General features: G+C 39.2%; 1 protein-coding gene across 11 annotated transcripts in view; it reads left to right on the top strand.

Moving 5' to 3' along the window:
- The window catches only part of LOC102815479 (androgen receptor-like), a 378,724-nt gene that overhangs the window by 302,031 nt on the left and 61,103 nt on the right, over window positions 1-15,590 (top strand). For all 11 annotated transcript variants that reach the window (XM_006868490.1, XM_006868494.1, XM_006868495.1 and 8 more), the window contains one exon: window positions 4,653-4,769. In XM_006868490.1, the coding sequence (XP_006868552.1) occupies window positions 4,653-4,769 (117 nt within the window). The remainder of the gene's footprint in view (window positions 1-4,652; window positions 4,770-15,590) is intronic.

Below are 15,590 nucleotides of genomic sequence, written 5' to 3' on the forward strand. Positions count from 1 at the left end.
TCCATTCCCCTCTCCCTTCTTGTATATTGCCCCCCTCCCCAGCACCCAAACTATCCTGTGTCTATTCCCTGCCCTGTGCTCCACCTTCCCCTCCCCTCACCGCACCCCTGACATCCCAGCAACCAGCAAAGAATCTACCCCCCTTTAGTATGGGTTCTTTTTCTTAGTCTTTTACAGTAGTGGCCCTATGCAGTATTTCTCCTTTTGTAACTGATTAATTTCACTCAACATAATGTCCTCAAGGTTCATCCATGTTATGCAGTGGCTTGCAGCTTCCTTGTTATTTTTCAAGGTCACATAGTATTCCATTGTGTGTATGTACCATTCTCCAGTTGATGGGCACTTTGGCCATCTCCATCTTTTTGCTATTGTAAATAGTGCTGCTATGAACATTAGTGTGCATATCTCTACTCGTGTTATGGCTCATATTTCTTGTGGGTAAATACCAAGTAGAGGAATTGCTAGATCATAAGGTATTTCTATTCCCAACCTTCTGAGGAAGTGCCGTATTGCTTTCCAGAGAGTTTGGACCATTTTGCAGTCCCACCAACAATGCAGGAGTGTCCCAGTCTCTCCATATCCCCGCCAGCTTTTATTGTCCTGTACTTTTTTTAATCTTTGCTGTTATTGCTGGTGTAAGATGATATCTCATTGTTGTTTTGATTTGCATCTCTCTAGGAGCTCTGATAGCGTAGTGGTTATGAATCGGGCTGCGAACTGCAAGGTCAGCAGTTTGAAACTACCAGCTGCTCCATGGGAGAAAGATGAGGCTTTCTGCTCCCGTAAAGATTTACAGCCTCGAAAACCCTATTCAGGGTCGCTATGGGTCAGAACCGACTCGACGGCACTTAACAACAACAACAACAATGGCTAGTGATCGTGAACATTTCTTCATATGTTTGTTGGTTGCTCGGGTCTCTTCCTTGGTGAAGTGTCTGTTCATGTCCTGTGCCCATTTTTTAATTGGGTTATTTGTCTTTTTCTTGTAGGGGTGTTGTAGTTTCCTATATATTTTAGAAATGAGTCCCTTATGTATGAGTTTTGATTGGACCTCCATGTCCTATTCTTAACAGCTGTGATCCTGAGGATCTCTGGGTCTGATCATGGTCTGTATGCATTTCTGTGTATCTGATACAACTCCATGTGTGTATATGACAGTGATCTTTTTCCTCTGCTGGCATAAGAGGACTTCCTTTTCACTTTCTGTGAGTCATTTCACAGAGTGGTTATCCAAACAAAACAACAACAACAAAAAAAAACAATGGTATCAACCATCCCTACCACAACATTCTCTACTCAGCTGAGTTCAATAATTCATTGCAACGGCCACACAGAACTCAGACACCATACTCATAGTTATGGGGCTTATTTGGGAAGCTAATATATTACAATTCAGGATCAGAAAATGTCAAGATACAGTTCTTCCAGACAGGACAGCCTTTTCTCAGCCAATCCCATAGACAGGCTTCTCTTTGGGCAGTGTTACAAAGGAATTTTTTAGGGATATGGATAAACGGTCACAGAACACACCACTCCACCATAAGCCTCAGCCTGAAGGCACTCAGCTCTAACTTTGTGGGCCAGCAAACCTACCTTGCCCACTTAAGTGCCTAGAGGCACCACACGCTACAAGCAAGCCTCCTATTCAGAGTCACTAAGCTTTACTTGCTCCATAGACTGGGAAGCCCACCACTCTTTCTCATTCTCTTGCTCTTGATTCTGCTGCTGATGCTCCTGCCACTCCTCTGTTGTCACAATTTTTTGTCCTTGGGTCAAGGAGGTTCAATGCATAGGGATCTCTGGGCCCAACGGACATACTCCACTCCTGGTACTTCTTTGATGGCATATACCTCATTCCTTCTTCTAAGATGGCTCTGTTTATACATGTGAAGAGTTCCAAATTTTTACAATCACAATTAATTCTCTTAATAATTCACAATTAAGTCATATAATCCTATCCACATCTTCTCTCACCTGTCACTCAGACCTAGCCGTTATAAATACTATGGATTGAAGAACTATATGAAATAATGTACTGCACTTCAGGCAAATCCCTGGCTCTTATAGCTATTGGCCTTTACATATTTCAAGGATTAACTTTTCCCCATAACAATAATTTTAGCTGAGCACATTCAAGAAAGCATGTAAGTCTCATGTCTTTATCTCCTCCCATTTATATATCCAATTTCTAAATTCCCTATTGCTAACAACCCAGTACTCTAAGAAAACAAGCATGTTCTTTAAAACATTTGTTCCTATTGGATATTTGGGCCTCTGCATTCACAAGCAAAGTCCAGTCTACAGTAAGTCTTAAAACTGCAGCAATTTACACCAGCTCACAGTATCAAGCATCTCCCTCTTCATTCAGTTGGATTCTGGCCAACTTAGCCCTAACCTCCTAGCTAGGTCAAATAGGTACCACCTACAAGCTTGGGAGTACATATACCTCCTTGTACTTCAGACCAGCTGTTCCTTTGCCCTCTCCCCTTTACTCATAAATTTCTTATTCCCTACACTCTACAAAGTCTCAAAAACTCTGTTTCTTGTAGGCAATTTCCAACTCCCCTTTTAAAATATTCAAACAAGTATAGGCTGAAGGTGGATTTACAAGCTCTCTGTAATCAAAATACCCCATAATCATTTCCATTACATATATGCATATGGCCTTGGGCCTCTGGCTGGAATGATGGGATCAAGTAAACCCTGACCTGAGGTGACTCCAATAGCAGCTTCCCCACTCCACAGTTGCAGCATAATATCTCTTATGTTCATTTCAACCATTACAGTTAGCAATCATCAGAGTAAATTTCTAAGAATCAACAGCTTTAATTCCCATTCCCCTTTGTTCTTTCTCTTTAAAAGCCCTATACTTCCATGAGTCTGGAGTCATTTCAACAAATTCCATTTCTGACATCAACTCCTCCAAAAAAATGCCACCAGCCATCCCTCCCACAACACTCGACTTCAATAATTCATCGCAGTGGCCACGCAGAACTCAGAAATCATATTAGGATATATGAGGCTTATTAGGGAAGTTAACAGGTTACATTGCAGGATCAGAAAATGTGTAAGATACTGTTCTTCCAGTCAGGATGGCCTTTTCTCAGTGAGGCCCACAAACAGACTTCTTTCAGGCTGACCAATGTTACAAAGTTCTTTTAATGCTGCTGACAATCTCATGCTCTGGGTCTTGGTTCTGTTACTGCTGCTCCTCTGTCAATCCTCTGATGTCACAGCTTTCTGTCTTTAGGTCGAGGAGGTTCAATAAGCAGGGATCACTGGGTCCAGCAGACCGCTTCCGGTTCTTCTTGATGGTAGTGAGATTACCCCATTACTGCTTCTGAGATAGCTCGTTTGATATATGTTAAACTTTCAAGTTTTTATAAGCACAATTTACTCAATTAACTACTCAAAACTGAATTATAATAATCCTATTGGGCAGTGTTTCAATCTGCTGTGCATAAGGTTGCTATGAGTTGGTACCAACTCAATGGCACCTAACAACAATATCAATATATTTTCCCATCTTCTTTTACCCAGCAGGGCAAAATGTTGTTTAGTGGGAGTTACAAAGGCAGAAGAGCTATATGATGTAATTCACTACAATGCAGGTCTCTGTCTCTGTTTGATTATACAGACTGCAGGATTTGGGACATGACCACCAGCAATTTAAAAATAATTAACAGTACAATGAGTTATCTTTTGTAAATGTTTTACCTGTAATGTTTCGTTGAAAGAATAAACATCTGTTAGCTTAAGTATGCCTCTGTGACAGATGTCATCTCGACATCAGTAGGAAGAAACACTGACTGAGTCTAAGTCAACTATGTTATTTGATCATTTCTTTGCATGTTGTATTTCTAGTTTTTCATAAAGGTAGAGCACATTCTTTAAAATAACAGTGAGTAGTCCTAATAATAAGGAGTTCTGGTAGCATAGTGGTTACAAATCGGGCTGCAACCTCAGAGTCAGCAGTTCGAAACTAACAGCTGTTCCTCAGGAGAAAGATGAGGCTTTCTGCTCCCATGAAGATTTACAGCCTCAGAAACCCTGTACAGGGTCTCTGTGAGTCGGAACCAACTCCACAGCACATTGCAACAGTCCTAATAATAAAAGACTTCTGGTGTGGCACTGTAGGATAAGCACTGGACTGCAAACCACAAGGTCAATGATTCAAACCCACCAGCTGTTCCTCAGAAACCCTATACAGGGTCACTATGAGTTAGAATCAGCTCGATGACAAAAACAAGAAGTCCTAATAATGAAGATATCAGCAGGACCTGGCAAGAACACCTATACAGTCCAAACAATATGCTGTTGTTATGTGTCTTTGAGTCCATTCTAACTCATAGTGATCCTGTATAGGGTTTCCAAGGCTGTAAATCTTTGTGAAAACTGATAGTCTCATCTTTATCCCTCAGAAAAGCTAGTGGATTTGAACTGTTGATCTTGAAGTTAGCAACCCAGTATGCCAAACAATATAGCATTGAATTAAAAGTAGTCTTAATAGTTTCTGTATGGTCAAATTGTTTGTGGCTATTATTTCATCTGGCAGGATATAACTTCATGCCATTTCCGCCTAGAGATACTAAAAAAGAGAAATACCAGAGAAGCATTAATAGATCTGTCTGCTCTTGTATTTGTTCTCCCAGGGAAGCAGAAGTACCTGTGTGCCAGCAGAAATGATTGCACTATCGATAAATTCCGAAGGAAAAATTGTCCGTCTTGTCGCCTCCGGAAATGCTATGAAGCAGGGATGACTCTAGGAGGTATGATTCTTTTCTTTCTCTTTCTCCTCCCTCTTCCTCTCCCATCCTTCCTCTTTCTTTTTCTGTCTCTTCAAGCACTATTTCCCTTGTTGATGCTTCCAAGGAATTCAGCCAAACTCTAAGTGCAGGCTATTTCCTGCATGTCCAATGATGCTGTTAATGCCATTATCCTTAACCAAAACACTCCTCATTCTAGGGCTTGGCATAGGAGCAGAATGTGAAGCAGGTATCATGACCCAAAATGATTGTGGATTTGATTAGGCAGAGCGCCCTAGGGGACTTAATGGCCTCAACCTGTTGTTAAATGATGACTAGAATGAGGCAACTAAGGATCCAGAATAATCACAGGTGCAGGATGACCCAGGCACAGGCTGACCTTGAACACCCAGGATTATCCTTCAGTCAACAGCTTCCTATATTGTAGGACTGGCCACCTGGAATAAGAATCCTATGACTAGACTGCCAGAGCCAATTTCATATCCCATGCCTCCCAGCTATGAACAGGCATATTAATCATTTCCTTTTCTTTGCAAATCTATTGATCATTTCCAAAAGCATATTTTTGGTAGCATAGTAGCTTGACAGAAAGAATAGGTAGCTCTTACAAGGGCAGCTCTCCTTCATTACTCTTTCTGTCTATCTTTATCATGAGCACTGTCACCATTCCAGAAAGATTTGACAGTAGTTGACCAACAAATATTTTCTCCCTGCAAAACCCTCATCTCTTCATGTTTCCATCTGTTTAGCACCAGGGTCATCACTGCTGCCTGCTGCTGCATGAAAGGACCTGCATCTTTCATGAAAAAAAATAAGCTCATTGGTCTACTTTGATTTGGAAATGGAACTTGAAGAAAGGCTGAAACTGTAGCCTAATATCTGATTACTCATTATCAGCCTGCAAAATCCAACTGACTAGAATCCAACACTTTCCTTTCCCTTCTCAGGGCTAATTTAGAGCAATTATCCATCTCTGGTTTTCTGTGAGGCACTAAATACCTTGACTGCCTATATATATATTTACAGAAACCAACTTGTGTTTTAACCTTGACACAGGGCCATGTGTGGGTGCTCATGTGTATTGCTTCATCCATTCCTGCTCACAAGCCAGTAGTACACTCTAACAAGACCAAAGTACTATGAATGAATTGACCCAGCCTCAATTTAAGATATTTTTAACAGAGGCATCTGAAGTAGTGTCTATTACTCCCAGACATCCCAGGCAGATGCTCTTTGTGCAGCTTTCCAGGAAGCCACATCAAATGCGAAACAAATATCTGAGAAAAACCAACCTTGTTTTTGTTGCTTAGCTTACTTTACTCCAGAAAAATTCTATAACTGCAGTCTTCAGTGGGAAGGAAAAAGCAGGACTGTGGTGGGGGAGGACACTGAGGTAGCCAGGAAAGGTGACAAAAGGGTTGATAGGAGAAATTTTCCTCATGTGAATGTTGCAACCGTATGATGAGCGGATCTGGTACCTTCAATTCTTATTTGCCTTCTGTGAATTATCTGTAAGAGATGGAAGCTCTTAGATATAAAATCCTTTGACTTGCCACCTGCTGATATGAATTACAAGCCCTCTTTGGTGTAGGTAAAATGAAATGTTGACAAAAATCCTCATAATAATATCTGAGTCTGTCTGTGTCTTAAAATTAGTTTCATGTCTCAATCAACCTCTTCCCTTACAAAGCAGTCTGTGACTGCTTTTTGAAAAAGAGCCCTGTGTCACACTCAGACATAAATGTGTACAGTAAGTTTTCAAATTGATTAATTGGATATTGTTGTTACTAAGTGCCAATGAGTTGATTCTGATTTACTGCAACTTTGTATAGAGTTTCCAAGGTTGTAAACCTTTGTGGAAGCAAAAACCTCATCTTTCTCCCACAGAGCAGCTGATGGGCTCAAATTGCCAACCTCGTGGTTAGCAGCCCAACACTTATCCTGCAGGGCCATCGCACTCCCTGATTAATTGCATAGAATGCTCAAATTTGAATGGGTTTGATCAACGCAAAGAAGTAAAGCTGAAAAGTGCTGTGGCTGGTTTTCACTTCAGTTCCATTGCCCTGACATTTACTGAATACCTGCTGTGTTCAAGACACCATGCTATGTATGAATTAGAGCTTCAGGGTGGCAAATATCAAGAAATCCCCACACTATAAAGGGATATAGGGATTCTTGATGTTGTATAAATGATCTTGCATTTGGAGTCAGAGGGAGGTTAAAGTCCCAGATCCATTACTTACTATGTTCCCCATTGAAGCCTCAATTTCTTCTTTCATAATTTAGAAATATCTCCCTCACAGAGCTATAATGAAGATAAAATCACATATGAATATGAATATCCTTGATAACCTACAAAGTATTTTATACAGAGATATGTGAAGTCTTATTATTTCAGACACCTGGTGTTGTGTTGTAGTACTCGACTGCAAACCATAGGTTACCCACCAGCTTCTTGAAAACCCTACACAGGAATATTATGAGTCACTTAACAGCGTTATTTCAGTGAGTCCACTAGTACCTTAGCTGTTAAAGCTTGTCATAGCTCTTCCCATCTTCCCACTCGACTTTAGGCTTTAGTTACCTGTTATGTCCCTATATGTTACCACTTCAACAGGTAATCATCACTAGAAATCACTTTTGATCATTTCAAATTTAAAAAAATAAAACTTACTAGCAAGATCCTGTTTTGAAGATGATTCTAGTAATTAAAGGAAAAATATGTTCAAGTACCATGTCAGTAAAAAACCACTGCTTGAAAAACAAACCTTTCCATTTGTTAAACCTATCTCCATATTCCTGCTTCTCCACTACAGATTCCTCCCACATTTATTGTTAACTGGTATATTCAGTGCACATCACACCTTCCCTCAAACAAATGGGAAAACAGAAAACGTCAGTACCCCTACTGAATACTTTAGCAATATACCTCAATTTTCCTAAGGTTTGGGTTTACTACTATAGACAATTTGGTTGCCTTTAAGAAGAATTTGTATAATTTCATTTTCTTCTTCCCATCATTCAAATCAAAATTTTTAGTATTCCCAAATGGCAACTTGGAATGCGGTCTTAGGAATTGGATTTCACCAAGGACTTTCTGATGCTGACATTTTGTGATTACACATCCAAAACCACACAGAAAGGACTATAGTTTAGCGGCCCTTTTTTAGATTGTGTATATACTTCTCCAAGAATTGTAGATGATCACAATTGAGTGCTCTGACTTGTGTAGAAATTTTAGCCACCTCTTTTTGCACATAGGTTGGTTGTGGTTATATGTGCCATTGAGTTAGTTGGTTCCAATTCACAGTGACCCTGTATAGGGTTTCCAAGACTGTAAATCTTTACGGGAGTGGAAAGCCTCACCATTCTCCTGTTTCATACATAAGTATATATGTCTAATAGTAGACTGGATAATAGATATTTGAGAGAATGGAGAGCAGAAGGCTTTCTTCTGTATCTTAAAAAAGCTCGCTTTTGGCAACTGTTAGCTGCTTATTCTTTATAATGTTCCATCTTTATAATAGCTGCTTATTCTTTATAATATTCCATCTACTAACCTCAGAGCAACTTAATGCATAGATTTTATTTCTTGTTCCTTTCATCTTTTCTTAGCAGCTATTGGTGTTCCTAAAAGGATACTGAGGTTAGTTTGATTCCAGTATCTCAACTGCCCATATGCAATAACACATAAGCCTTTACTTGTACGTGGTTTTACTTCAACCTACTTTTAAAAACAACATGTTACTAATTGATTAAAAAAATAATTCCCTTACTGACTTCATTTGAGAAAACACATATAACCATTCAGATAAGTACCTTCCCTCACAACCCATAATTGGAATAAATTCACAAACATCTCTTGCTTTTCTGTGCACTTCACAAGGATGCCCTTTCAGTTTCCAAAATGGAAAGAGAAAATTTTCCCATTCCTACTATTTTGCTTCTCTGACCCTTCTTTCTGTCCCAAATACTGTTTCTTTTTGTATTTTGAAACTCTTGAGTTCTCAGCTTTTAGTTAATTGGACCTTGATTACTCTCCTGTCTCCTGGACCTTGGAAGATGGTAGGCCTTTCAAGAATTTCAGGTAGCAGGCAAAATCCAGAAGAGAAGAAACATGGGGCCACACAGCATATGAGGATCTGAGATGTGCAGCATTTCCTTCAAAGGTCACTCGAGCACATTTGAGAAATCTCTCTCCTCCTAGGAGACTGGACTCATAAGAGACTTGAAACTTTTAAACCTTGAAATCTGCAGGTTTTGATAACTTCCATGATTCTCTAGTTTTGAGGGTGGGTCAGGAAGCCTTCTGGCCATGGTCTGAAGTTTTCATGGACATCATGAAAACATCAGACATCATGAAAGCATCAAGACTGTCTTCAACAATGAAGACAAGAGCAACCCAGTGTTGCTATCTCTGTATTACATGCCCTGGTTCCAAGAGAGTGATTCCAGTGTTTAAATACTGTGAGTGACATGTTTATTCAGAAGACAAGTTTCACAGCATTTATTCTTCTATTTTTTATTGCCCATCCTTCCAGCCAACCAAATAATCCTCCCATGTTTCTATACATTCACTAATTTATTTGTCAATTTAATAAATATTTATTATTGAGCATCAACTATATGCCTGAGATTATACTAGGCATTTTAGTAGAGTACATTATAATCCCTCCCCTCAAAAAATTAAACAAAGGGAGACAAACTGATAGTGATTGTACCTTAGCCTTGAAGAATAAATAGGAAATCACTGGGCAGGAGTTAAGTGAAATGGAAGGGAAAGGGCATTCAAGGCAAAGGGCCCAGTTTGAATAAAGGCACAGAAATGTGAAAACAATATTCACTGAGAGCTTGAGGAATAGCAAGTAGTTTAATATTGGCAGAGCTAGTACAATGGGGATGGCAAGCTAAAACCATATTGAAATTGGACTTAGTTATTATGCTGACAAATTTGGACTTCTGGCAGTTAAAGTTTTGAGACTATGAAATATACATGATCACATACCATGTTATTTATTTTTAGACTTTTTAAAACAGATACTTGATGTTGTTGTATTGATGAGGGCTTAAATATTATAAAGGGAGAAAATTGACTAGTCAGAGAAGTTTCTAGCATCATTTTGTTAAAAACCTAGGATTGCAGCCTTGGTTCCTAGGGTTCATTGCTTCTATTTGGATTGTTACCTGCAAATATTAACCACATAAGCTGTTGTTAAGTGCCACTGAGTTGGTTCTGGATCGTAGCAACTCTGTTTTGGGTTTCCAAAGCTGTAAATCTTTGGAGATGCAGAAAGCCTCATCTTTCTCACCATGGAGCAGCAGCTGTTGTACTCAAACCACTTTGTGGTTTGCAGTCCTGTGATTATCCTACAGAGTCACCATTTTCCCCATCACATAATTAGTCTTACTTTTTTGGTTTTTAATTAGTCCTACTAATATGCCAAGTTAGCTTCCATAGTGTAAACCAAGGTTTCCTGAGGTGAGCTCTAAGAAAACTAGTTTCATAACATGCTCATTGAAACCTACCTCCCTTGGTCAAATAAATTAGGGAAATTTTGTCAAAGTCCTACTTGAGAAAATTTACAATGTATGCTAGCATATCAGAGGTCCTGAAGAGTCCTACAATAAAGAAACCTTTGTAACTCAGGAGTCCCAAACTTAATTCAATCACAAAACATGTTTTTCGCATAATACCTGTTAACATTCAATAAAACTAGTGTTCTGTGGGATAACTTTGGAAAGCTTGGGTACAGATGTATACATTGATTGTGCAAAGAATCAATTAAGAAGCTATTTATTATCAAGAGAAGAGTATCCTCACCACATTCTCAACCTATCAAGAGTATGAACCTGTGGTTACTAAAGCCACTTAAAATAAATCTATGTTGGCTTTGTAGTATTATTGTCATGGACAGAAATCTAATCCATGCCAAACAGGGTTATTGAGCAAGTAACCTAATGGTCACAGGTACATATTATTGATCCAAAGAACATGCTAGAAAAATTATTTCTGAGCAATATTATGACTTACAGTGATCACCAAATATTTTTAATATATTGACTTTCTGCCATAAAATTTAACAGTCCTTTTGTATACTGTCTGACCAGCATTCCAATCAATTCAGAACCTCACCATGGTGCACACACATAATCTCATTGCTAAAATAGGGGGTCTAGAAATCACAGATTCACAGAAGTTCAGTTCCCTGGCCAACTCAATGATTATATCCTCCAATAACACCTTTTCATCAGCAGGAGAATTATAAAACGTTAACAATATGGAGCTCAGTTATAGAGATTGCCTCCCATCTCCTTTGACTAGAATAGAACCTTAAAGGTCCTCAGGCTGGAGATAAAAGCTTAAGTCTCAGTTGGGTGAAATTCTATTACCTACATAAAATGCTTAGATACTCAGTGCTCCAGTATGTCTGCAAAATTTAGCCATGCATTATAAGTTGCCATTCAGTTGATTCGGACTCATAAAAACCCTATAGGACAAGGTAGATCTGCCCTATAGGGGTTCCAAGGCTGTACATTTTTATAGAAGTAGATGCAACCAAGTACCACCAGGGCTTGTTGAGACAATTACAGAGGAACAGAATTGTTCTATAAACTTTACATGACCATGTACAACATGTGACGTAGCACTTAAAATTTTTATTTTATGTGTGTGTGGAAATAGCATGATGGACTCAGATACAGACAGGCCTCATTTCTAGTTCTGGCTCTGACACTATCTTAATGATCTTGGGCAAATCATTAGATCGTTCAGAGCTTCAGTTTTCCCAACTACACTGTGGACATAATAAAATTTTCTTTAGAGAATTCTTCTAAATAAATAAATAAATAAACTGGTATACAGCAGGCACACAGTATCTCTGTTCTCTACTCCTTGTCTTGTCTGTATATATCTATGTTTGTGCTCACAGACAACACTGTAGCCTATTCTCTCTCTGCTGTTACTTTGTGATATTAATTAGCTCTTGTTCCTTGGTTCTTCCATCTCTAAATTACCCTTGAATCATTCCTTTAAATCTGCTCTCTCTGGCCTTATTCCAATTGATTACATACATATGTGATGATGTTTAGGAGGGCAAAAAGTATACATGACACTAGCTGTAGTTCTCAAGGGTACTTTGTACACAGAGAGACCAGAGACACTCCTTTAATTCCTCTACACCAAATGATTTGGTACAGCACATATTCATACATGTTATGCATTTGCTTTTAGAGAACTATGGTTATAAGTAAGTTTTGGGTTTTTTTTTTCTAATCAACTGAATTGATGCAACCCTGTATCTGGTCCTTGACTAAATATCTCACTTGTAAAATGTCTACATAAAATATAATTACTGCAGACAGATTTTATTGTTAACTTTTTCTGTAAGTACTCCAGAATCCCTCACTAGATCTTAGGAGTGTAAAATAATATCATAGACAATAAATATTTTAAGGTATTAGGCAGAAAACTAAGAGTGCACCACATATTTTCTAGGTATAACAGTTCAGGAAAATGAGTTTCATTTGAGCTAATAAAATAATTGCTCATTGGAAAAGTTTTTATTTTGTAGGATGTATTTCATAAAATGATGAAAGTTTTAAAAATATTTCACTGAACTTATTCATAGAAAATTTACCTGAGCAAGATGCTTTTTTTTTTTTGAGATTTTCCTATGTCCTTTGGAATCATGTTGCTAAGAAATAAAACTAAAAAGAAAAAACATAGCCACCCAGAAATCAGTACAGCATTCAGATCATCTGTTATTAATACCACTTCCACGGCAAAAGATATCTAGAAATTAAACTGCAAATGGCATTGTGACCCTAGATCACCTCTTTTGGAATCAGGCTCCTTTCTCCTCAATTCAGTTAATCCTTGCTACACTTTTTAGATCTCTTAACCCAAGCTCTGGTAGCGTAGTGGTTACGAATCGGGCTGCAAACCTTAATAAGGGCAGCGGTTCGAAACTACCAGCCGCTCCGCGGGAGAAAGATGAGGCTTTCTACTCCCGTAAAGATTTACACCCTCGGAAACCCTGTACAGGGTCACTATGGATCGGAACTGACTCGATGGCACTTAACAACAACAACAACAACATTTTAGTGTCTTCCTCTGCTCTGCTTAATATCCCATTGAACCAATAGTTCTGTGGCTGAGGTAAAAATGTTGAGGGACATTTTAGCCTTCTAGCAATTAGAAATTTAAAGCATATAAACTCCAATTCTGACGAAATCACCTAAAGAAAACTTGAACTGCCATTTGGAACTGAGAAGAAACTCTGGATCTTGATCAAGATGAAAGAAAGGTCACCAGTTCAGGCCTGTGCAGTGATGCGTCATCCTGGCCACAGTGAAACTGAAAGAGACTGAAGACTCTCTCTGGGGAGGAAAATGAGGCGTGGATACTTTGATTAGTGAACTGTTAGACACACAGATGTTAATTTCTAAGCATTCTGATATCCAGACTAAATACTAATACTTGTAGTACTTACTATTGGATGGTTTGGCTGCTGCAAGAAATTCAGAAGACCTAAATAGAGAGTCTTTGTTGGTGTCTGTGTGGCTGTAATGAGATTGTTAAATTCCAATTTCCTTCTCTTTTCCCTCAGACCCACCTACCCCACACTGCTTTTGCTTGTTGTGTAGAAAGAGTCAAATGCATCAATAAGCTCCTTAGCATATTTGTCTTATGAGTTGGGCTGTTAACTGCAAGGTCATCAGTTCGAATCCACCAGCCGCTCTGTTGGAGAAAGAGGAGGCTTTCTGCTCCCATAAAGATTTATAGCTTCAGAAATCCTACACAGGATTACTGTGAGTCAGAATCAACTTGATGGCAATGGGTAAGTTAGTATATTTATCAGTAAAGTTAGACAAGAAAAAAAAAAATTCCTAATCGTTCTTTCCTCCATTTTACCTCTGTCTTAAAAATATATGGGAACAGAGATGGGCAACTTGGACATTGGCTACCCAAAATGGAGGGGTGGGGTGGGGAGGGTGCTACAAAGGCAAGAAGTGACTGGTTTACAAGCTTTCAGGAGGGAGCCTAGATCCAGAGGTCATGGAGGAAGGTAGAATCTCCAATCTGTCTGGGTGGGGCTGATGAAAGAAGATGCGGATAGGTCTCTTGTGATACAATAGTGAATAACTGTTAACAGGACTGATTGTGAGAGTTGGAAATATGAAGGTAGACGTTTTGTAGCAAAAGGAGGGGAGTGATTGCCTTTGCAGTCTAGGAGCGGAGGTCCCTGGGACCATCAAGGAGGTCTCGAGCGGAGAGCGGGACCCTACCCAGAGAAGCAGTGACACCAGAGATGGAGGCAGAGACGATGATGTGGAAAGATGGAGCAGTTGGGGACTTTAGACCCAGAGAGGGAAAGGGGCTGTGGGCTGACGACCAGGTGTCAGGCTGGTTGATGATTCATGGAGGGGATTGTAACAATGGCAATGAAACAATATACGATACGATGAATGTAAAGCTAATGTTCTCCCATGTAAACTATCACATAATTCACAATAAAACATTAATCTATATGTGTGTATATATATATAGCCCCTGCTAGGGTTACCTTGGACAAGAAGCCACTGTACCTGTCTGAGACTCTTATGGCCATTTTCAATTAGTCACTAGGCAATTCATAAAGTTACCTTTATCTCCATTCTTCTGAATTTCTGCCAAGGTTCCAGTGCTTATCCTCAGGCCCAGTCACTGAGCTAAAGTTGGAGCCACAGAAGTTAAGCAAACAAAGACCAGATTCTTGCTTACCCAGTAAGCCAGCAGAAGTTAGATAGTTCTCTTCTATTCCCAAAGTTAATGTAATGCTGTCTTTCAGGAGCTCACATACACTTGAACTTTTCATAATGAAGAAGGAAAGAAAAATATCAGATTTAGTGCCTATTTCTCTCCGTATTAAAGAAAATGATGAAAGAAAATGAATCAAATTTTATTTCTTACTTCTAACCCCACTAACTTTACCAGTGTTCGCTCACATCATACCCTTGCCTTTGCCTCATATGTGAGACCTTGTTCTTCTTCCAAGCCAGCTTCAAATGGTGTATTGATGTAAGAGGAGAGGCACTTAGTTTGTAGTATCTTGCTATGCTCTGCCCCTGCCCTTTGAGTCTTCATACTCAAACAAGTTTCCTTCTGGCAGATGAATGTCTGTGAGGCCAGGAACAGACAAATTTGAAAGTCAGAAGAATTCTCTCAGCCTTGCCTGGAGCGTGTCTTTCCCACCCTCCTTTTCTTTCTCCTCCAGTAAACATACACACGCTTCTTTCTTCAACCCCTGTCTCGGCAGCATTCTGGAGAATAGCCAAGGAAGGACTACAGGAGAAGGTTTCCCCCCTCCTCTGGGCAGAATTTTAATCTCCAGGCCAACCAGAAAGTTCCTAATGTGGAATGAAATGCTAATGTGGTTTATTATTTAACTGCTTTCTATTTGTTTGAATGTTGCATATCTCTGCTAGTTAATTTTCCTTTAATAAAGCCATTAATACACCAATGGTATTTTCTTATTTACAACAGTCTGACAGAATTAATGCTGTTAACATTGGGCCTTTTTTCCTTGTTTTTTATTCTTTTTTTTTTTTTTTTTTCTTGTTGCTTTCCAGGTCATGCTGACCTGTTCAGCTTGGACTGTTTCACATTTGTTTTTAATGTCAGTTAAATATAATTGTAAAAGCATGTGTGCTCTAAACTCATGTAGTTACTTTTTCCAGTGGAAAAGCCTGGTATTCGAAAGCATTTCCAGGCTGTGCAATTGCACATGAGCAAGTTTTTGATAATGACCTTGTGCCCCTCCTTCAGGATGGCATCTGGAGAGT

This window comes from Chrysochloris asiatica, unplaced genomic scaffold (genome assembly GCF_000296735.1).
Source record: "Chrysochloris asiatica unplaced genomic scaffold, ChrAsi1.0 scaffold00118, whole genome shotgun sequence".
Lineage (NCBI taxonomy): Eukaryota > Metazoa > Chordata > Mammalia > Afrosoricida > Chrysochloridae > Chrysochloris > Chrysochloris asiatica.